Source organism: Halichoerus grypus, chromosome 9, assembly GCF_964656455.1.
Source record: "Halichoerus grypus chromosome 9, mHalGry1.hap1.1, whole genome shotgun sequence".
Taxonomy (NCBI): domain Eukaryota; kingdom Metazoa; phylum Chordata; class Mammalia; order Carnivora; family Phocidae; genus Halichoerus; species Halichoerus grypus.
The window spans coordinates 101,509,301-101,533,756 of NC_135720.1; the positions used below are offsets into that span (position 1 = coordinate 101,509,301).

General features: G+C 38.4%; 1 protein-coding gene across 4 annotated transcripts in view; it reads left to right on the forward strand.

The window, feature by feature from the left end:
* The window catches only part of PTCHD4 (patched domain containing 4), a 184,858-nt gene that overhangs the window by 30,468 nt on the left and 129,934 nt on the right, over positions 1-24,456 (forward strand). For all 4 annotated transcript variants that reach the window (XM_036109319.2, XM_036109387.2, XM_036109240.2 and 1 more), the window contains one exon: positions 20,803-21,283. In XM_036109319.2, the coding sequence (XP_035965212.1) occupies positions 20,803-21,283 (481 nt within the window). The remainder of the gene's footprint in view (positions 1-20,802; positions 21,284-24,456) is intronic.

Genomic DNA, 24,456 nt, shown 5'->3' on the forward strand with positions numbered 1-24,456 from the left:
GGTCCAAAAAAGGAAAACAAAACAAGTCAAATATTCACAACAAACAAAAAGAACTTTTTCTTACCCTTAGCATTTGGTGCCTTATTTTAAATTTAGCCTTCTGAACATTATTCACATAGATCCATGATGTTCTTTTAAACTGTCTCCTTATTTACATTTTTGGACGTCTCCTTGTAAAAGGTAAGCTCATTGGAGAACATTCCTTGCCACCTCATTTCCTGTAGGATTCTCCCCTTTTCCTTCTTCAGTGCAATTATTTCTATTAGCATAGCCTGCGTGATATTTTTAAGACTTTTCCAACCTTTGAGATTTCTTTTTCTGTTATGGAGTTACATGTCATAGCTTCTGTCAACTTTTTCTTTGAAACTCTTGAAGTCTCCTTTCTGAAGTTCATAGTGCTTGTCTGATAAGCCCAAGCTTGATCAGAATGAGATTTTTTTTAAAAGAAGAAAAGAAAAAAAAACCCACAAATTTGTGTACACTTCCTTTATGATAAAAGGACCCTTGGCTTCTAGAGTGTGTGTCCCTCTACATTTCTTCAGTGTGACATGTTTAAGTGCTTTCTTACTTCCTCATCTTTGCACTTTGATGTTTTCTCCTGGGTGCCTGTGAGCCTCAGTCTGTCTTGTTAGCACAACCTCTTTCTCCTTACATTTTAGTCTCTCTTGATCCCCTTCTTTTAGCCATCTCTCTACTAATATACACATACTTAATTTCTTGGGAACTAAAAAAAAATTCAACTTCTTATCATGTTTCTGATGTGAAGTTTGACTCATCGCCATCAAGCTGACATCACAAGCTCAGGAGAAAGAAGTTCTTCTAGGGCAGTGGTTCTCAAGCTTGAGTGTGCATCAGACTCATCTAAGGGCTTATTATTAAAACACACATTGCTGGGCCCTACTCCCTAAGTTTTTGATTCAGAGAATTTGCAATTCTCCCAATTTTTCAGGTGATGTTGATGCTGCTGATTTAGAGGACACACTTGGAAAACCACAGTGAAATATAATCTTCTGAAGGATTGATTTTCCTAATTCAGATTAACCCAACTTATCCTCATACTTCATTATTAGAAATGGTAGAGTTTGGGGCGCCTGGGTGGCTCAGTTGGTTAAGCGACTGCCTTCGGCTCAGGTCATGGTCCTGGAGTCCCGGGATCGAGTCCCGCATCGGGCTCCCTGCTCGGCAGGAAGTCTGCTTCTCCCTCTCCCGCTCCCCCGTCTTGTGCTCTCTCTCTCTCTCAAATAAATAAAGAAAATCTTTAAAAAAAAAAAAAGAAAAAGAAATGGTAGAGTTTGAGCTGTTCATGTGGAATCACGTGTTACCCTCTTCCAAGTAAGTGTTTCAGTGGTATATGTATGAGGAAAAAATCATGATATTTCAACACATTTCTCTGCAAAATGAAGAGATTGTTATTTATTCACCACCACACAGACAACAAGAAAAAGGATGATTTGAAGAATAAAAGTAAAGAAAAAGCAGTTACCTTTTGCATTTGATACACATTTTAGGGCACAAGAACGGTACGGCATCAGGAAGTGGTTTGACTCTTTGAGAAATATGTCTTCCCCTTTTCTGAGGGGAGGGTGGATGCAGAGAGTGTGTAACAATTCTGGAAAGGAAGGTACTTCGCTGTCTCTGATAAGGTAGCTCACTGCCCAGATACCTTTAACTACATCTTATTATTACTCAGTTCTTCACGACATTTTGTCTTCTAATCATTATTTAGGGAGTAAGATGAGTCAGTGAGAAGTAAAATTTTCACTGACTGCAAGGGGAGTTTATTCTGATAAGAGGTGGTGCTGACAGTAATGAGGGCTTGAGTGATGGGTCTGCTGACAGATCTGGAAACGTGCACAGTGTGCCAACGTTCAGAAGTGAAAGAAACAGCAAAGGAGTAAGGAACAGTCCACCCAAAGATCCCTTTTATCTTACCCCAACACTCTCCCTGTTACACTTTTCAAGTGGTTTTAATATTACAAACCTCCATTCAAATATGAATGATACTATAATTCTCTGAAACCATAAAAATGTATTTTAAAAATGTAACGCTTTCCCACCCTCAGCTTTGTCCTGTAAGATGTGAGCCAAAACATCACTGGGTCATCTTCATTTTTGTCAAGGAGCTTAAGACAATGCAGTGCAACCGACTGCTGATCTTTATGTCGAGGCCTTAATCCTACTCCCTTTTGGTGAGACCCGTATCCCGGGTTCTGCATTCACAATCACACGCGGTCGCCTAGTAATGAATGTCCCTCCACATCTCTCTTTATCCAAAGGTGCCATCACTGAGGTCAAAACCTGCCTACTAAATACTTGCCATTTTAGGTCATATGCACCTGTGGGGTTTTTGTTTTGTTTTATTTGTGTTTCTTAATAAAATGACAATGACTATTGTATCTGCCACACAAAAGAAATCCCACAACTAATTTTAGTCAGAAGAGTACAGTATACTTAAGCGGTCTCTTTTTCTCCAACATCCAGTATCCCAGGATTGTCTACAAAATGTAGTGCCCCCCTGAGCAGGCCCACAGTTCCTAAAGGGGTACCTCATGTTTGACTCCTCAAAACCTACTTTTTTAATGGGTCTGTCTTTCAGGCTCTTGCTCTCTGCTTTCCAAGGTAACAGATTGCTGCTCTGGGCTGACCTGCTAGTGAGAAAGAAATAGCATCCACACTCATCATTCCCATCCAGAATTGATATTCTTAAGGGTGATTTTCTGGGGAATGTTGCCCCCGCTCCTTTTGTTGTCTAACACACAGCAATAGCACCTCATGGTAAGAATTTCAGGCCCAAGTAAGAGGTACAAGCAAGGCTATGGAAATCAGTGGAACAGACATTTGAGAGAAGGCAGAAACCATGTAAATACACCTGGGTCTCGTCCAGCTTCCATTCTGACATAAAGAGAAAAATATGAATGACCTGGATCCCATCCATCTGCCTGCTGCTTTAATGTCTTGCTCTTCTCTACTGTTATGATCCAGCAGTACAAGTCTCCACACATCTGGAGAAAGAGTTTCTGGAAAGCATACTATTTCTTCATGCCCACCATTGCTGCCTGGGCATTGAGAAAGGCCATGCACATGGCCTGGGGTGTTGTTTGCAATGTGAGCAAACTAACTTCACACTAAATCCACAGGTCAAAAAAGGTAAAGTTCTGTATCTCTGCTCAGGAGGTACAGGCAGGACAATGCTCCCTGAGAGGTTTGTTGTTTAAGTCGGATAGAGGCCAGCTGTCATATGGCTGAACAGTGATGGAAGAGAGACTTTGGTACAGGACTTCTAAGTTATAAAGTCACTTAGTTTTCTTTAGAGTCACAGATAGAAGAGAACACTGGGCTCCAAAGATTAATAAAAAGAATGGAAATAGTACAGAGCATCCCATTTTTTCCAGAGGCTCTTGGGCTTCTCACTCCCAGCTTCCTGCCATGTCCACAAACATACAGTGGTCTCCCCCCACCCCCAACTTCCCATCCCTGGTTTCACTTTCTGCAGTTTCAATGTCCTGCAGTTTCAGGTCCCCGTAGTCAACCAGTCTGAAAGCAGATGATCCTCCTTCTGACAAATCATCAGAAGCAGGGGCACCTGAGTGGCTCAGTCGGTTGAGTATCCGACTCTTTGATTTCAGCTCAGGTCATGATCTCAGGGTCATGAGATCAAGCCCTGCATGGGGCTCCATGCTCAGCAAGGAGTGTGCCTGAGATTCTCTCCTCTTTCTGCAACCCCCACTCACCGCATTCTGCATTCTCATGCATCCTTTCTCTCTCTCTAAAATAAAATAAATCTTTTAAAAAAAGGTCAATAACAGCCTAATGTTACATCACAAAGCCTGTGTCATTCCCCTCACTTCATCTCATCACGAGGGCATGTTATTATCTCACTCATCACAAGAAGAAGGGTGAGTACGGTACAGTAAGATATTTTGAGGGACAGAGCACATTCACATACTTCTATTATACTATATTGTTATAATTGTTCTATTTTATTAGTAGTTATTGTTGTTGCTCTCTTACTGTACCTAATTTATGAATTAAGTTTTATCATAGGTATTTAAGCATAGGAAAAAACATAGTGTATGTAGAATAGAGTTCAACGCTATCTGTGGTTTCAGGCATCCACTGGGGCTCTGGGTATGTGGCCCCTGTGGATAATGGGGACTACTGTAAATATAAAAGATTCTCCTAATTATAACATTCTAGATCCACAGTTTCCAGCAAATCAGATTTCCCATGATACTGGTGGGAGGTTTAGCTACATAACCTCTGAGAGATGATTATTGCCTAGAAGCTGATTCCAAACTCCAGAATTTCATATGTAAATTAGGCCATTTGGTTTCTTTATGTACTCATAACCCTGTCTTTTTCTATTCAGAAAAGATACACAATTCAAAAAGAAAAAAATTGAGCTGATAAAGTACATACCACTCTTTGTTCAATGGAAGATTTTTAAGAAGATACTCTATCGTAGGCAATTACAAAACAAAACAAAATAAAAATATTGAACACTTTATTCTGCCTTCAAGGAGTTTCCAATAAAGAAGGGGAGAAACAAAAATAATGAAAATACCATATAGTGATTAAAAATATTATTTGAGGGCGCCTGGGTGGCTCAGTTGGTTAAGCGACTGCCTTCGGCTCGGGTCATGATCCTGGAGTCCCAGGATCGAGTCCCGCATCGGGCTCCCTGCTCAGCGGGGAGCCTGCTTCGCCCTCTGACCCTCCCCCCTCTCATGCTCTCTCTCTCTATCTCATTCTCTCTCTCAAATAAATAAATAAAATCTTAAAAAAAAAAAATGTTATTTGAGCAATCCAGAAAATGCCATAAGACTTCAGAGGAAAGAGCTTTCTTCCAGTTTAAGGTTCTTTAAATTTTTGATGTTGGTTCTTTTTGTTTACCAAATATAAGAAACTCTCTTGCAAATAAGTTGACATGTCTCAGACAATTCTGAAGTTCCCTCAGAGATATCGTGGCTTTAATGATCATATTGATCCAACTGGAAAACCTGACCATGTGATTATTTTATTATAAGCAGCAAATGTACTTAGTTGTTAAAATTATTCTTAATGCAATGTGCTATTCCTTCACGATAGGAGATCATCTCGTTATTTCTTTATTATTTAATTTAACTTGTGTCTAAACAAGGTGCTGCTATGCCATATTAAGTTAGAATTTGGAACTTCCCCGCCCACACACACACACACACACACACACATACACACACCCCAACGGCATGCAGCTATTTCCTTGCTTAAAATATACTGCTGACTCAGGTGGCCTTGATGATCAAGCTCTCTTTTACAAATAATTCTCAGCATATTCAATGACCTAATCTAACACAACTCTTCATGACTAGTTCTGTCTTCACAGATGTCTGGCTGTGAAACAGGAAATTTGTGAGGTCACCTCTAAGTATTCTCTTTATATTGCACCCAGCAAGGGAGCAAAGGAGAGTGTGAGTGTGTGTGTGTGTGTGTGTTTTAATACTCACTTCTTTTTTTTTTTTTTTTAAAGATTTTATTTATTTACTTGAGAGAGAGAGAGAGAGCACATGAAAGGAGGGAGGGTCAGAGGGAGAAGCAGACTCCCTGCTGAGCAGGGAGCCCGATGCGGGACTCGATCCTGGGACTCCAGGATCATGACCTGAGCCGAAGGCAGTCGCTTAACCAACTGAGCCACCCAGGCGCCCAATACTCACTTCTTTTAACTATGCCTTTTTTTCTTTTAAATGTCTGGAATAAATTTTCTGGAATCTGTCATTACTATATGCCACGCACATGGTCCAAAGAAGTCTCTGCTTCTGTAGAGAATAACCAAGTCAAGGACAGAGGGTACATCCTTATAATGAAATGCAAATTTCTAATTAAAAGGCAAATCCTTCATCTCAAAAGGTTGAACAGGATACAACTTCACTTGACTGGCGGGAATTTCCTATTAAAGCACTGAAAAAATATTCCAACTGAAGACTATTCTTTGGAGCTGAACCACTTTCATTTCAATGAATTGGAACATTTGAGTGTACTGTAAGCCCATGTCCTACAAAAATTTATTCTGAGATAATTAAACGAATGTCAGCAAATGGGTTGCCGTCCATTATAATTCCTCCTTTCTTTAATATTTTTGTCCCATCAGAGTTGGTGAAATGTTTCATCAACATACGTAGTCTCTGCAAAAGAAGCTGGCTATTTTTCTGCATTGTTTGCCTTTTAATGAATTTCCTGACACTATTTTCTTCATTCTTATGGATTCTTCCCCCAGCTTCTAGTCTTCCCACATTATTCACTCTCTGGACAAGTGTGGCCTTAGATCAAGCTCTTAATGTGTATATCTTTGAAGTATTCATCTCTAGCCTCTGTCTTAAGCAATGTATTCCTTTGTAAGTATCTCCAACTTGATGTTTTTCAGGTACCTAAAACTCAAAATATTGCGCTCAATTCCAGCTCTCCCAGCCCCACACAAGGAGTCTTTGGGTTGGCGAGGACGGTACGCCAGGTTCCTGAGCCACACTGTGGGGTCCTCATTCACTGCTCGCTTCTTTCCTTCATTTCTCATATGCACGCAGTCACCCAGTCCTATCCATTGTACTTCTTAAACATCCCTTTATTAACTCTTTCGCTTCTCTCTGTTACCACTTGCTCATTTTAGGGATTCTTTATCTCTCACCTGAAAGTATATTGGAACCTCCTCATCAATCAATGCCAATCAACACTGTTGTAAAATCCCAACACGTGCACACATATGCATGCATGCATTTCAGACAGTTCTTCATATTGTTATCAGAGGGAACTTCTAACATCTATCTCATCGGGTCCCTTCTTGTTTTAAAGATTGTCAATGGCAACCCTTCCAAATTCCTTCAGATGGTACACAAGACCCTTCTGATGTCTCCCTTGGGTTTATCTTCTTTTCTGTTCTGGATGAGAAATAACAAACATCATTGCTTAAACTGCTGTTGGAGGGGAAAAACAAAACAAAACAAAACTGCTGTTGGAGGGAGCGGTGGGCCTCATTGCACTTTCATACCAGGAGGAATCCGATACTATTCCAAACTGGGTAGCTCAGTGCTGAGTGCCATTCCATTCCTTTAGAAACTTGCTCAATATTTCCTTGTAAATAGCTCCAATGTGGTCTAGACAGCTGCCAGCCCCAATTCTGAGGGAGTGTTGTTTTTGCTGTGTGTGTTATTATTGTTTTTTTTTAACAGTGCCTTGACATAGCAATATGCATTTGAAAAGTCTCCCCTAAATACCTGCTTATGTAACTGATTGCAGTGGCTTCAAATAGCCCTGATCTCTCAAAGCAGACACCCACTTACCAAGTTAATTGTGCTTCCACAAAGTACCTCCATGTAAATGAAAGATGTTAGACTGTTTTCTTTACATAAGCTGTGTAAAAAGAGAGCCTCTCACCGTATTCCTAAGGAAGGTGTGACATGTCGCCTAGAATTCTCTGACTACTTGCAAAATTATAGTGAAGGAATCTGTGTTGCAGTAGAGTGACAGTGAATGTTCTTTAGGACAATGAATGAACCAGCCTTTCATATTTTAGTGCCTGTAAAATCGTTTCATTTGTAGCAGGTGCTCTTAAAAACTGGTTCTCTGTTGGGTGTGTTAAGTTAGAAGCCATGTCTTTGTGTGTCCTTTTTGTATTTGCATTTCTCATTCTGTATCTTTTTTCCTTCTTTTCACTTTAATATAATCAAGTCATTTGAATGAAAGTATCTGCTATCAATGAGGGAGATGAAATACATTGGATTTCTATTAACACTGTGATAGACACAGTGTTCTTGGCATTCTTGAATCAACATCAGTGACGCCTGTGAGACGCTACAGAATACTGGAGAGAGAACATGTAGTTATAGCAAGCATGAAATATTATACTGAAGCAAACCTATTAAAATCAAAGTTTGCTGTTAATTATTTTGATGAAATTATATTTCTCTGAACAATCCAGTAGGGTGATAAGATAATGGGTCAGCAAACACAAAATGAAACCATGTGGGTGTAGAATCACCTCATCTGGCTTTTGCGTGGTGCCCTTTTATATATGAAATTTAAAGAGAGGTGATAAAATAGGGAAGCTAGGAGAGGCTCCTTCACCAGGTGCTTTTAGTTACAGAAAGACCGTTTCAGTCCCGAGTTCTCCAAACCATAAAGGCAAACTGCTCTTGCCAGCCATGTGGCCTGTGACACCTCTAGAATGCCTTGTAGGTCTGAAGAATGGGCAAGAGATCTCAGTTCATTTCTCAACACTTTGTCGGAACAGGTTCAAGAGAATTCTCTATGCTAAAGTTTTGTGCTTTAGAAAGAAAGGTAGTGATTTGTGGAAGAAAAATACATTGATTGTCAAGTTATGAGAAATTGGGCTGCTGAAACTTGGCACTATTTTAGAAAATTCAGAAGTACATTGAAACCACCTAAAACAGGAGTGCAATTTTGATTAGAAGCATTGTCTCCACAAATTTCATGAAACAGAGCTAGGTGATATTAGAACTGCCACAGCTGAGGGATATTTATGTGTGCCTGGAAGAAGCAGCAATCATGTTTATCGAGTGGAGGCAATTAAACTCCCAAAGGCTAGAATGTGGGTCGGCCCACTTAAAATTGGCCTAACTTTAAATAGTAAATTTACAGTGATGATTACTTTCATTATAATGAGACTGTCTGCCTTAGGATTTTCCCCTATTACATTAAAATCCCTGTTGCATAAAAAGTAAATCAAATGCCAAAACAGTTTGGGAGAATCCATCACATATGCTTTTACACACTGTAACTTACTACCACCTAACTTATTAAGGTTACCATATGTTCCAAACCAAAAATGGGGATATGGTATCAAATAGTGAATGTTACCAATTGAAAAACTTCACATGAGTATAAAATAAAACACTTATTTGAGTGTTCCCTGAATTTTTCTGAGTTAGGCAATAAAATAACATGAAATTTTACCTTCCTTACTAAAACTAGAGTCTACGGTCATTATGCATAACTTAATATTCTTATGATTTATTTCCTTGCTTAACTTGAGTGGGTTACTTCTTTCCTACATCAGGCAAGTATTTGTATGTAGATATTTTTATTTAATATTAGCCTTAAGCAAAGACAACCAGAAAAGCAATTCTTTTCCTCTCAAGAAATACAAGCAGAAAATTATTTTCTAAATCTTTAAAGATTTTTGGATAATCTTTTGCAGTGAAATTATCAAGCAAAAAACACACGCTTTGTTTTTTAATTTTTTACTCTAGTATCTTAAAAATGTTATTAGCCTTTAAAAATTTATCTCCCAAAGGCATCCAGATGCTCCTTTGCTAGGTATCCAAGAACATAGAGTTTAATACAAAGATTAGTCCATGCACTTGAGAAAAAATATGTCACATCAACCCAGAAAATGTTAACACACTTGCAAAGGTGAGCCATTACACCCTCATCTCCTATGCCAAGAGAAGTAATATTTAACCCACATGGAGCTGCGAGATAGGAGAGTACTTTCTGAGCTTTATCAAAAGGCTTTCAATTATTTTAATATCTTTGAGGCTGGATATCTTGGTAGTAGTAAAGAACAATTTCATGGATCTCATTAGAATGTATATCACACATGATACTTTCAAAGCATGTCTGTCCTTTTGGGGATTAAACAGGAAAGGTAATTTAGTGAAGATAAAATGGACTTAAGCAAGCATTGTATTATCTAGCACTTTACTGACATAGTTCAACAATTATCCCTCACTGTGGCTTTGAGGTAGTTGTCTTTCAAATAAAGGAAGGACAGTGATGGGAGGGAGAAGAAGAGAAAAACTGAAAGAAAGGGTCAGAGGGAAGGAGAGAGAGGGGGGAAAGGGCAGGGGAAAGAGGCAGGAGAAGTAGAGGAGAAAGGAGATGGAGCAAGGAAGAGGTAGGGACGAGGTTCATATAAAATGATGAGATATTAACATCTGTCACTTCAGTAGACATGCAAAAGTGTCACTTTTGTTTTATCAAAGGATTAAGACACAGCTGTGGTAAGTCCACAACTGCAAATAAAGGTTACACTCTCGGTTTCACTTTCTTTCCCAATGTGTCAATTCCTCTACCTTTCCTTTAAATATGTGCTCCTTTAGCTTGAGAAATATATCACCTTCATTTTCTATCTTCACTGAACTTGGAAGGCTAAATGGAGCAATAAAATAGATAATGATGATAAAAGACAACATGTATTAATTATCAGTAGAAGCCCCTTTGAAGGAATTTTTTTTAATTTTAAAGATTTTTATTTATTTATTTGTGAGAGAGAGAGAGAAAGAGAACACACAAGCAGGAGGAGTGGCAGGCAGAGGGAGAAGCAGACTCCCCACTGAGCAAGGAGCCTGATGTGGGACTTTATCCCAGGACCCCAAGATCATGACCTGAGCCAAAGGCAGACGCTTAACCAACTGAGCCACCCAGGCATCTCACTGAATGAAAATTTTATACAATCTTGGGGAAAAAAAAATAGAAATTAGAAGAAATTAGAAAAATGGAGTTCATAAATGGCAATGTTATCTCCACACTGCAGAAATTAATGGCATATTTCCTGGAAGTTGTAACCAACCTCATAATCTAGACCTCTGTGACTACAATTATCTGGATAATTCAAGAAAGAAAGAAAGCTTTTGCTTAGAGTGTTTTATGTATAGCAAATAATTAATTTGGCTTCTGTTTTGAGGTAAAAAAAAATGCATGGGAAGGAACAATACAAAGACAAAAATTAAAAAGAACCTCATTAGAGTCAGTTTGGAACTCAAGTTCAATGGGAGACAAGTGATATTAAGCCACCAAGGTCCTCATGATCTTTTCTTTGAAAAGACAATGCCAGTTAGCCAATGCAAAGTCAGATCAACTTGAGAGTTAAGTGTTAACACTTTACCTTACCCTTACAGATAGAAATCTGCTGTTATTTACCTGTAACTTTAAGTAGAACACTGTTGTTCATTATATATTAATGGGCAAGACCACAGTCCTTCATGGAGAAGAACGAACCATCATAACTTAAGTTGACTTAGAAGCCACTAGGCAGATTGCTTAGGACTTGAGCCCAGAAACAAGGGAGTCTTGATTCTTGGCCCTCCCTCCTCTTCCACTACTTGTTTAAATGAAATTTGATTAACAGTCAAACCTAATTTATCCTTCCCATTCCTAACTAGTCTTCATGCCATTCCCTTAACATATTTATTTTTATTATTTTTGTTGATGAGTCAGTAGTTATTTAAATATATATATATAAAATAGCCCAACTAACCAAGAAAGCAGATGTGACCTATAATTTTATACCAAATGAGAGCCAATGTTAAATTTTGATGATTTCCTTTGAATATTTATACATGCATATTTATTTTTACGTGGTTGAGATCATGCTATATGTATATCATTTTGCAGCTCTCAGCAGTTATCTGCATTCTTGAGCAATGTCTTCAGAGTTTTAATACTCTCTGCTGCTTTATTTTCTCACCAACTTACAGGCTTTGTTTCTATAACAAAAGTACAAACTCTTCCAAGGAAGAGATATTTTTCTTCTGTTTATTTGTCCTTATCTTGTTTTCTACACACACACTAGCGATTTGCCTTCCCAGACACTCAACACATATATTGTTTGGATTTATTAGATTTATGGGAATCATTAGAGTAACTAAATCACTTTTAGCAACTCCTGCACCTCTAGGAAGGAAGCTTTTCTCCAAGAATCTCTAGAACTCCAGAAGAGGTGTTTTTTAGAAAAAGACCTAGGTGTGAGGGAAATTTATTTTCCAGAATAGTGTGCATTTCATAAAATCTAAAAAAAAAAAAAAATGATGCTCATACAATCAAGTAGGTCTTGGCTTAAATAAAGATATGAGGAAGGCAAGAAAACCATCCAGTGCTCCCTCTCTAGTGTCTATCTCCATCCCAAGACACACCTAAAGTTCATTTTTCACATTGCAGTCAGAGCTTTTGAATAAGCAAATCTCCATATTCATATTCGCTACTCATCTCTGCATCACCCCTCCCCACTGTATATTCCAGTCATTTTCAAAGTCCCAGGAACACAACATGCATATTCTCCTTTCTAGGCCTTTGCACATGCTGTTCCCTCTGCCTAGAAGATCATTCTTCCCCATGTCCATCCACCAATACCCCATCTTCACCTGGATAATTATTACTCATGCTTCAGGTCTCAGCTACGATGCCCCCCTTTTAGGAAAGTCTTCTTAGTTCCTGCTAGGCTAGGTGATTACTTCTCACTGCTCCCTTAATACTTACATATATATTTTTAAATGCCTTTCTGCTTACTTATTTCCCCCTATCTCCCACTCCACCCCAAAGCCATAGGCTTTCTGAATATAGGAATTGTAGCTGGTCACCCTTCTAACCTCAATAGCTGGCTAACAGAAAGAATGAGTTCACTGAATGTATCTTCAATGAATGAATGACTCTGTCCTTCTTGACTGTTTCCATCTGTATGTCATGTCCCCGAGCATGCCAAGACTTTACACACGTAAAGTAGTAAATGCCCATGTAACTACCTGCAACACCTATGCTTTTGATCCTTCCTCTTTCCCATTTTGATTTCTCAATCAAAAGATTGAGCTCTACTGTAAGTTTGCCTCTGTAGCTTGTTAGTTTGATCTACTTTTCCACTCAGAGGTGCTAATGGCTCAGGTGCCACAATCTTGATATAGCATGTGGCTGTTAAGCTAGAGTGTTTTTTGGAGAGAGTTTCTTGCCCAAAGGAAAAGCTGTTATGGCAGGTCTTTCGATCCCTCTCTTGAAAGGGGCACTGCACTTAGGGCCTTTGTACATTACACAAATGTTCCCATATGGATGATGGCCAGCTTCCTTTATGGAAAATAACATCAAAGCTAAATGCTCTTTGATATGGAACACTTGCCTGTGCATGGTTCTATTGATCCCTTTGTGAAAGACTCACTTAAAATAGTAATATTGCTTGCAATTGAAATTTTTGGGATAGGGTCACTAAGATGAATTACAGAAAAACAAAAAGTTCATTGTTATAAGCCTCACATGTAATGTAGATGTTAACTCTATTTGCACACTTTTAAAATAAATTTGTATAAAGATTTGGCACCAGTAAAGGAGAAATTAAATGTATTTATCCAATTATGTGATAAGTAAACCAATACAGAGGACAGGATACTCATAAAATAGAGATCTGAAGAGAAAATGAATTTTACTGTATAAGAAATTAATTCATCTGGCAACTAAGATAATTTACATCTAGGTAAAATTGGGCAAATTCTTGATCTTTTTCCATTTGAGAAGAATTCTCTCTGGAAATTATTCAAAGAGAGAGAGAAAAGCTACTGGGTCCAGATTTTAAAGAAGATGAAAAGCTTCTTGTTTCTATGGAAATGAACATGGGTCATTTTGTGTTTCTTCTTCCTTCTTATTGCTTTTTCCTTTAGGGTAGATTTCTCTAGCCTACTTTGCGGTGTCTAATGACTTTACCATGGATGAATCATTAAATACAGAGCTAATGAAACCTTTAGAAATAATATATGCCAAGCCTTTTATTTTAGAGATGGAGTTGGTATCCAGAGAAGTCAAGCAGCATGCCCCATCACCTTGCTGTAATAGTAGCAGAACTGTAACTTGGAGCCAGATGCCTGGATCCTGTTCCCTGTGTTCTCTCATTACAGATATTTGCTGGGAAATGTAGATGAATATTAGATGTCTAAGTGAATAAACAGTATCATTCAAATATTTAATGTATGACATATTAATAAGAATAATATCCAACACTTTGTGAGCACTAGTCTAAATGCTTCATATGCATTAGCACACTTGATCCTCACAATGCCTTATGATTCTTATTTTAACCATTAATAAGACTGACATCTGGACAGCTCCACACCTTGCCCGTGTTGACCCTGGGACTCTTAGTGAGACAGTTGGACTCTTGAGTCCATGTACATAACTGCTATCTTATACTTCCTTTCATTCAAATATATTCATAAATTATTCAAACACATGTTGCAGTTGTGCCTGTTGGAGTCAGAAAGAGGAATAAGCAATTGGTTATGCCACTTAGTAGTTATACAGCTATGTACGGTTATATAACCTGACATTACTTCTTCTCCTGAGGTGCCTGTGTCCTCCTTGGTGACTTGAGACTACTCCAGCATAGCACTTTCTTGTAGAATGACTGGAAAAGTTACCTAGGATGATGCAAAAAAGTTCTTAAATCTTAGAACCGAGTCTGCCACATGTGTTTAAAAGTGATATGCTAGAGTGCATTGTTAAGCTTATTTTATATTCTGATTGGCTAAAGTTTGCATTTCATTTCAACAACATGAAGCTTATTTTTTTAACTTTCCTATTTGAAAGAAAAAAATGAAAATACACCACTGCACTCTCCTAGTTGAGTAATGTGACATAAGAAATTCAATTTATTCTTTATTAGGGCATTTTAATGCTTTAAAGTCTTCATTTTTTTTTTAATTTTACTTATTTATTTGAGAGAGACAGAGAGAGAGAGAGAGGGAAAGCACAGACGGAGTGGGAAAGGGAGAAGCAGATTCCCCACTGAGTAAGGAGCCTGATGTGGGACTCCATCCCAGGATCCTGAGATCATGACCTGAGCCGAAGGCAAACACAACCAACTGAACCACCCAGGCGTCCTTAAGTCTTCATTTTTAAAATAAGTTTTGATTCTTTTTTCTTTAACTAAATACCACATAGGAACGGCTTTCTCGTTATTTGCTTGTTTCTACTAAACATGAAGTTCTGGTGAGGAAATTCAAGATAGCTGATGATTTCATTTAATCGTAGTTTATCTTACAATATTTGATATTGAGAATAAAACAAAGGGATATAAGTTAGGAAATAAATAGGAGGGAAAGTCTTATTTAAACAAACAAGCAAACAAAACAACAAGAATAAACTTTACCATTCCTTCAGAAATGTCACTGTCTACTATACATAGGAAGATTTTCTTTTCAGCAATAAAAGACTGACAATCTAAAAGTTTCCAATATCCTTGCAGTGAAAATCAATGAAATCTGAAATACAATTGTCTTGGACAGAAGCTCTGCAGCTAAATTATCTTGCAATCACAGAAAGTATCTTAATAGCAACCTAGCACACATACTGAGCAGATACGACACTCCCCTATAATTTCAAAGCATCATTGAATATTTTTTCTCAGCACAATTGTTTATGACATTAATGTCTCTTTCCTCTCCTAGCTCTTGAAGAATTTATTCTTTGATCTCGTCTCAGAGTTTTAATTTCCTTTTCCACTGTAGAGCTTTAGATTGGGTGGTGATTTTTAAGAGCTACAAAGTAGTAACCGTAAATGAAATAAGACCTAAAGAACCCGAGATTATTTTTTTTCTGGCTTTACTGTTCCTGGAGAGAGAGTATGATGCGATGCTTCCTGGCCATGAGGTAGCCTCGTGACCTGTAAAGGCATTGATTCACCTTGGAACAATTCACCTACCACAGACGGCCTCAGCTGACATTTTTCATGCTGCATCAGGAACCTGAAATGCGGGCGCCTGGGTGGCTCAGTCATTAAGCGTCTGCCTTCGGCTCAGGTCATGATCCCAGGGTCCTGGGATCGAGTCCCACATCGGGCTCCCTGCTCGGCAGGAAGCCTGCTTCTCCCTCTCCCACTCCCCCTGCTTGTGTTCCTGCTCTCGCTATCTCTCTCTCTGTCAAATAAATAAATAAAATCTTTAAAAAAAAAAAAAAAAAAAAAAAGGAACCTGAAATGCTGCAGGGACTTCCGAATGGAGCTCTTTCCTTTCAAGTCAGCCTGACTCCCTAAATCATCTGCCACGGTGCAATGAAAGAACACTCCAAAAAGGAAACCATGCCATTCACTCCCTGCTTAAAACTCACAGTGTTTTCTTACTGCAGAACAATTAACTCCAGCTCCTTAATAAGACTTTGCTGGCTCTTACTGAAAAGGCCCTGCTTTCCTCTCTAGCCTCAGACTTCCTCATTTCCTTCAGTTCCTTGAACACTTGGGCTATCCTTTGCCCCCAGGCTACAATGCCTACAAACTCTTTTTCCAAGTACTCACTGAGTCCCCCTGTCAGGTGACTAGCTTACTCCACATGTTTGGTATACAGTGAAAATGGAAGAGGAAACATATTTTGGGGAAATATTACCCTAGAGTAAGGGGATTGAAAAAAAAGGTAAAGTGTGTGTGTGTGTGTGTGTGTGTGTATTTCTGTACCAGCCTCTAATTTCTATATATACCTCTCTTCATCTGAGGACCTATTGTCCTCAGACACTTTGAGCTGTCTCTTACTTTTCCTGTTCTTAGCAAAATGGTCTCTGAAAAAAAAATGTGAGATTAGTTATATACACTTCAGGGTGAACTGAGTTAAATGTTATGGAATGTTCATTATATAGCTGGCTGTGTTCTAGGCACAGGGAAATTATCAGTGAGCAGGATAGGAAAGGTGCCAGCTCTCAACAAGCACACATTCTAGTGGAAGAGCAATTAATTGATTAAATAAGATCGCTTCAGATAGAAATCTTTTGTAGGAAGAAGACAACATAGGAGTATGTGATAAAGTGGTGTCTGGGAAGGAGGTGTCTAGATCATGTGGTTCAAATGGTATCCTTGAAGATAAGACCTCCAGGAGGAAGTAGCCCTGGCCGTAGAAGAGTGGAGGAAAGCATTCCAGGCAGAGGGCATGGCAGCTGCAAAGGTCATGTGGTGGAAATTAACTTGGTGTGTTCAAGCAGTAGGAAGAAAGGTGAGAAAGCTGGAACAGAGTTCATGGGGAAAAGAGTGGTAGGAGATAAGGTCTGAGGCTCAGCCAGCAGTGGGACATGCAGGGCCTTGCAGACCTGGTAAGGAATTCTTCTTTTATTCCTAATGCAAGTGGAAGCCAGTAGGGTTTAAGTGTATAAATGGTGTAATCTCATTTAGAGTTGTTCGGGTGAGCTCTGGCTTTAAGGTGAAGAAATAGACTGAAGAAGAGCAGAAGTGGGCACAAGGAAATGAGTTAGGAACTTCAATTCACCCCTGTTAATGATCCCTGTTCAATTCAGTGAAACACTGAAACAGGAGAGCATTGGAAGTGATGTGTTACCATCTTGTCATATTTTTAAGGTTTAGCTTCATGGCAACATAAATGGGATTTCTGCACTTAAAAACTTTGGAATTTGTGTAGGTTTTATTGGAATAGGAAGAAGTTGAATCAACATAAATGGTAGGCAGTTGGTTTAGTGGAGAGTAAAATATTGGGAATACAATGTATCTACACATGAAATAAGTTTTAATCATAAAGAGCAGTTAATGGGGACTAGGACCTAAAGTGGCTTCCCTGAAATCACCCTCTTAGGATTCTAGAAAGTTCTAGATTTGGGATTAGAAGAGTTGCAGTGGAACCCTGGGTTCATCGCTTTGACTAACAGGTTTCCCTTCTCTGAGCTTCTATGTTTATTGAACAAAAATGTCCTACCTGGCAATTGGTAAGATTGTGTTAGGCCATAAAAATAATCAATTCATGGCTCTATAATAATGATATCATTTCTAACATTCAGCTCTCGTCAGAGTAGCTTTATAGGTGGTATTTTCATAGAGTAATAGAGCTGAAAAATATCTTCAATATTATGTAAATATTTACTCATATATTCATATCTGCTCATTTTAGAGATGATAAAATGGAAACCTACAAGGGGAAATGAACCAGCCAAGGGTTTCTTTCTTTTTTTTTTTTAAAGATTTATTTATTTATTTATTTGAGAGAGAGAGAATGAGAGACAGAGAGCATGAGAGGGAGGAGGGTCAGAGGGAGAAGCAGACTCCCTGCCGAGCAGGGAGCCCGATGTGGGACTCGATCCCGGGACTCCAGGATCATGACCTGAGCCGAAGGCAGTCGCTTAACCAACTGAGCCACCCAGGCGCCCCTAGCCAGCCAAGGGTTTCTTATTCAGTTAGTGTGAGACACATGCTGCAACCCAGGTCACATGACTTCCTGACTCCTGACAGGTCCAGGGAAGTTCTACCCAGAGGATAATTAAAATACATGTTCCATTCATTCTTTGTTTCTCCTATGTAGAAGCACCCGTGAACTGGTAAAGTTGGGAAACTCTTCTACCACCCCTTACAAAATAGTAGAATTTTACCTTACAAATATTTCTCAGGACTATACTGAGTAGGATGATTGGGCCAATGGCTTATACAAAATGTGGACCTTTCAGCAGAGCTTCCTATTCAAGGACGTCTAAAGACCTTGTTTATTTTGTTCTGGTGCATGGAGTAGAGCAGATTAAGAGAGAGAAATTCATTCTATTTGTTACATCCATTTAAATATAATGAGATCGGGGCGCCTGGGTGGCTCAGTCCTTAAGCGTCTGCCTTCGGCTCAGGTCATGATCCCAGGGTCCTGGGATCGAGCCCCGCATCAGGCTCCCTGCTCTGCGGGAAGCCTGCTTCTCTCTCTCCCACTCCCCCTGCTTGTGTTCCCTCTCTCGCTGTGTCTTTCTCTGTCAAATAAATAAATAAATAAATATAATGAGATGAATGCATATCTCTTATGAAATAATTTTTGTAAGAAATCAAATTAGACAACTTCAAAAAGAGGGTGAGCAGTTAACCAAACTCAATAAAGATTAGTTATTTAAAAATCTATATATTGCCTTCTGTAGAGTTTTGACTTTTGTCCAGGTACATTATCAGTGCCCTCTTTGATCCACTATAGTCTTCAAATGAGGCCTGAGGGACACAAAAATCTTTGTTCTGCTGCTAAAGATCCCTGGGAAATCTCTTTGATGACAGAAATGAGTAAAGACAGATGGAACTGCACATTCTTAAGTGAATAAATAAAGCTTTTAAAATACTTTCTCTTTCAAATAATCAAAAGCACAAGTCAACATCACAGACGGGATTTCAAAGAAGTAGAAACAAGGGTGGAGCTAAAAATTATACCAATCTTAAAACAAAAATAAACAAGCCTAATTGAGGAGCAAGAGTAGAGATTATTTAAAGAGTGGAAACCATATTCCAGTCTGTCAGTGCTGGGACAGGATTCCCACTCTTTCTTTGAAGCTTTCCTACCTTTTCACTTGCAGCTCATCAGAGAAGCCCACAGGTTTCAAAAGAGAGCATTGGGAACCTCCAGCTGGAATTTCACTTGTGTGTGTGTGTGTGTGTGTGTGTATGGAAAAGAAGATGGAAAATTTACAAAGATGCCTTGGAAGTGGGAGATTTACCAAGCAAAAGGAAAAAAAAACTTAAATTATATTTTTATTTAGAAATATACTGTTCATTTGGAGTTGGTCAGGTTGTATTAAATAGAAAAATTGCTTTTATTGAACATGTAGGGGGAAAATGGGTATGTGAAGTGACTATGAAATTTCTTCCTCACAATTCTTAATGATCCTACTAACAGCACTTGTACTTTCTTAAATTTCTCAAACTTTTTGTGTTTGCAACACACTCTCAAGTATTATAGTTACTTTGGTGTATGTTAAAAATACACATGGGAACAAGTACCTCAGATATAAGTGTCTGGACTGAACGAGTTCACGAGAACTGTTATACGTGTCTCCTTGAGTATACAGTGCCTCACAGTTCTGTGAAAATCACCACAGTTATCAGACTGTTGGTTTTGTTGCCCTTCCACACTACCCTTCCAGAAAAGACTGTTTCCTGCTCTGATTCTACACTTTTCTATCCTCATGAGATAAAAGTCTTGCTTGATGTAGCAAATGGAAATTCTTATGGCATAAATTTACCTTTGTGCCTGCATTTTGCACAGTACCTGTGGCACTTTTTCAATGCTATGCTCTGTCTTGCAACCTGCTATTGGGTTCAGTATCACATCTGACAAGCACTGCCATGGAAGTAAATGACAGTTGTGGCGAAAAGAAAATACCTAAATTGTTGAAAATTTGGTGATGTCTGTCAGGGATTTCTTTCTGAGTCTTAAGGCACCACTGGTTGAGAATTACTGCTCTGAATAAAGCCAACTCAGTGTCCACCTCGTGTGTACCTGAAAGAGAAGTGACGGCTTTTCTTATAAATATCCTACTCGTATGACATTGTCTGCTCTACGTCATGCAAAATTCTGAAATCAAAATGTCTTTTGACCACCCCGCCTGAAATCTCATCAGTTTCATTTGGGGGATTTGTTCACTGTGTTCTGTGGTGAAAAGGTCAACCTATGACTGAGGCAGGTGTTTGGAGGGAATTTTGTAACGAGTGAACAGGTGCTCACATCATATTTAGAAAACCATTCAACACTATTATATTAATTGTAAAAAAAAAATAGTATCTTCTATTTGTTCTGCAATATACAGTTGTACCCCCAGAGTATGGATGTTTGTGATGTTTGTGTGTGTTTGCATGTGTTGGTGTAGGTGTGTGTGTTAACCTTGAAAAGTTTAGTGTGTATTTATTAAATGAATTATTATTTTAATTTTTGAAATGTTATTAACTCATGCCATGCTTCACTTTTGGCTGAAACTGAATCATCAAACTTGATCCTGCATATAGGAGTTATAATAGACTGTTACAGAGGAAATGGTTGGAATGGGTTATGGATGGAATAGATCAAAATATTTATGTACATTTTCCTATGCATGTGGTGAGTCTTGTATAGCTTCATAATGCTCTTTGAATCTTTCTATTCCTGATCATCTTGCATGGTATCCCATGACACTCCAAAAGGTTGAATATAAAATCCTCACATCCCACTCCACCCACATCAGTTCCACAATTGCAAGATCCTACCTCTGCCTTTGTTGTGTTCCTTCATTTAGAGTAAGAATCTGTTGTTTGAAATGTGTATCCCTCTGGTAACTTTAGTCTCCCTTTTTTCTGTTTTCAAGGATGGGAGGAACAGTTTTATTGGACACCAACTGGGCGGGGTAGTGGAAGTGCCAAACAGCAAGGACCAGCGGGTCAAGTCAGCCAGAGCCATTCAAATCACCTACTACCTCCAGACCTATGGCTCTGCCACCCAAGACCTCATAGGGGAGAAGTGGGAGAATGAGTTCTGTAAGCTCATGAGGAAGCTCCAGGAGGAGCACCAGGACCTCCAGCTCTACTCTTTAGCATCCTTTAGCCTCTGGAGAGACTTTCATAAGACCAGCATCCTGGCCAGGAGCAAGGTCCTGGTGAGCCTTGTGCTGATCCTGACCACAGCCACCCTCTCCAGCTCTATGAAGGACTGTTTACGAAGCAAGCCCTTCCTGGGCCTCCTGGGGGTGCTCACGGTGTGCATCTCCATCGTCACAGCAGCAGGGATCTTCTTCATCACTGATGGAAAGTACAACTCCACCCTGCTGGGAATCCCATTCTTCGCCATGGGTAACTATCCATCCTTGTGGTAATCGGATTCTTACCAATTTGGGGCAAGGTAGTACATTTCTTGAATTCTCAGGCAGAAATCTGTTTTAACTTTTCACTGATGTGTTTGTGTGATTATGTAAGATTTTACTTGGAGTGATGTCCGTTTCACCTTATTGGGCCTTTTGGAAATTCTAGGCTGACCAAGTCATCTTCCCATTTATGTTGCAGGATTTAATGCTGTCAGATATTTTTAAATTACACTATATTGGAATTCTTTACTCTGCTTCTTCAAATATTATAGGTCAGAGATTATGGAGATCCAAAACTTACTTTGAACAAATTTTGTGGTTCAAATTCATGGACATCTTCAAGTTGATGATGGTGAAGAGTGAATAGCATAGGATGAAAATTCTGAGAACCACTGATATATTCTAATCTCAAAAAACTTCTTCATTAATCTTGGTTTATTAATTCATTTCAAAGTTTTTAAAGAGAATGTACTCCATTTCCCCACCTCCATATAAACCAAACCTTCCTGCTACCACTTAAAGATGTATCCCCTAATTTATTTCATCTCTGGTGAGAATAATTAATGACCATATTCAGTCAAGATTATCCCTCCTTGTAAGTTTTCTCCCAGACATATATAAATGTCTAGAAAATGCTCTATGAGTGTGTGTGTGTGTGTGTGTGTGTGTGTTCTTGCAAAAGAGAAGATCAAGTCTGGGAAGAAATGTGAGTGATGGCTCAGCAACAAGACTAATGGAACGTATCAGAAAAGCCATGATAATGGTGATATCTGTGGTTCTACAAAAGAGTCCTGTCAGATGTGATATAATTCCCTACTTGCAGTGATTTGGAGGATGAGCTGTAATAATGGCCTATAGGTGGTGAACTGACATGAGCAGGAGAGTCTTCAGCCATAAAGTAATTGCTTTTCACTCCCCATGCTAAAATCAGCTATAAATTACAGTTTTATTATTAAATAAAAAAGACACAGGTATGTGGTCAGAAAGTCTTCTAGGTGATCCAGGCCCTTTTTGTTTTCACCTTAACAAACATCTTTGAGAACACTGCAAAATGGATTTATAGTGTAGGTTGCTGGAGTCCAACTTCTTTATCTGGAAACCCAAGTTCATTGTGGCCCTAGTGAGTTAGTTTATCTTGGTAAACCTCAGGTTCCTCTTGTATAAAATAAGGGTAATAATTTTATCATTTTCAAAGAATTGTTTTTTGAATGTAAGTAGAATATACCTAAAGCTTATATAGCATATAGTAAATGCTCTGTAAGTGTCATCAAGCTTTAAGTGCACTGGATTCAATGATAAATATGGAAACAGCTCTTGGCTTCAAGAAATTGAAAGTCTTCCTGGATTTTGCATATCACATTTAAAAGCATTTTCATCTTGTTAACAACAAGTGTTTTTCTTTTTCCCAAAGAACTATATTAAAATTTGTTTATACCAGTGATGAAGATGAGTCTAGATTTGAACCTTTTATACTTGTTATGTTTTTTGAGCTTAGTCTTTTGACTTGAAATAACAACATAAAATTCATAAGAATCATTCACTGTGATTCACAAATGAAACATGGCTTGTTCAAAATGACTAGATACCTTAGAGCCTACTACTAGGGCTTTTTCTAAAACTGTGGCAATCTAATTGGGTAATGGAAAGATTTATCAGGGAAGTTCTATAATATAGAATTACATATTCTGAATAAATAAGAACAATTGTCTCTAGTGATCGCTGAATTATAACATAGACTCTACAAAATCAAAGTGGTATTTTTATTCCTTAAGTAAAAAATAACACTGAAAGCCATAACACTGAAGAAAATACCCAGACCCTGAAACACACATGTTTTTCACTTTTCTTCTGTCTCAGTGATCTTTAAGATCATAAACCAATCTTGAACAGTGTAGGTGCAGACTCTAGGAAGCCTGGTGAATGGTTACAGTATTCTTAGAATTCAATCCTAAAATATTCTGAAATAAACTTTTCTGGTATGTTCTGAAAACATAACAACAATAAACCTATCAATGTATACTTATTTAAGATATCTGGTCCATCAAAGAGGAGTTTGTTTGTTGTGCTTTGTTTTGTTTGTAAAATGATCTGTAATAACAAAGATACCAAGATCGAGAATTAGTGAAATGAAAGGATTATCCCACAGGGCTAAGAAATCTGGGTTTTCATCCCAGCTTTTCTCCTAACTTTGTATGTTTTATTGGGCAGTTATATATAGTCCCTTAGTCCCAGTTCTTTATATATTAAATGAAGGATTTGGACTTTTCAGTCTTAAATTTTGAAGATTCTACAATATTATTTATTTCATTTTCAACTGAAGTTAGAATTTGATCATTTCTTTATAAAGTCATTTAAGGTACGTATTGTCCCCCAACATCTAATCTCCATTCTCCTTTGTTGATTTTTTAGTGTGTGTGCTTGTGCATGTGTGTGTGAGAGAGACAGATACAGGGAGAGGGGCTTTAGAATATAAAAATCACAACCTTGCATGCAGAGCAAAATTCTATGAAGGTGATGAGGTGGAACATGATATTGAGCATCAGTAAGTTGAGTTTGGCAGATATGTATCTTCTAATGGTACACATGGCATTGGTTGAAAGTAATCCTTTGATTGATTAGTTTACATGGTGTCAAAACCGCATAATCTAAAGTTAGTTGGGTATAGGGAAAGAAGCCCAACTCTTCTGGTAAACTTGTATTTCTATTCTTATCTTCCCACAAGGATTTATTTGAGGTTGTGCTCCAAGATTCAAACCAATTATCTTCATCATAACCTATCCCCGAAGCTCAGTATGTCACTTATGGTGTTCTGTTCTTCAGCCATCTTATTTCTGACCACCTATCTTCCTTCTAGACTGCATCTGCTTGTTCTTTTTTCTGAGCATTCACCTACTTAATATTCTGGCCATTCACCTACTTAAAAACTTAATGACCATTTAAGAGGCACATATACTGTATCTTTATATCCTGCAGTTTTTTAAAAAAATTTTATTTTATTTTATTATGTTATGTTAGTCATCATACAGTACATCATTAGTTTTTGATGTAGGGTTCCATGATTCATTGTTTGCATATAACACCCAGTGCTCCATGCAGTACGTGCCCTCCTTAACACCCATCACCAGGCTAACCCATTCCCCCACCCTCTCCCCTCTAAAACCC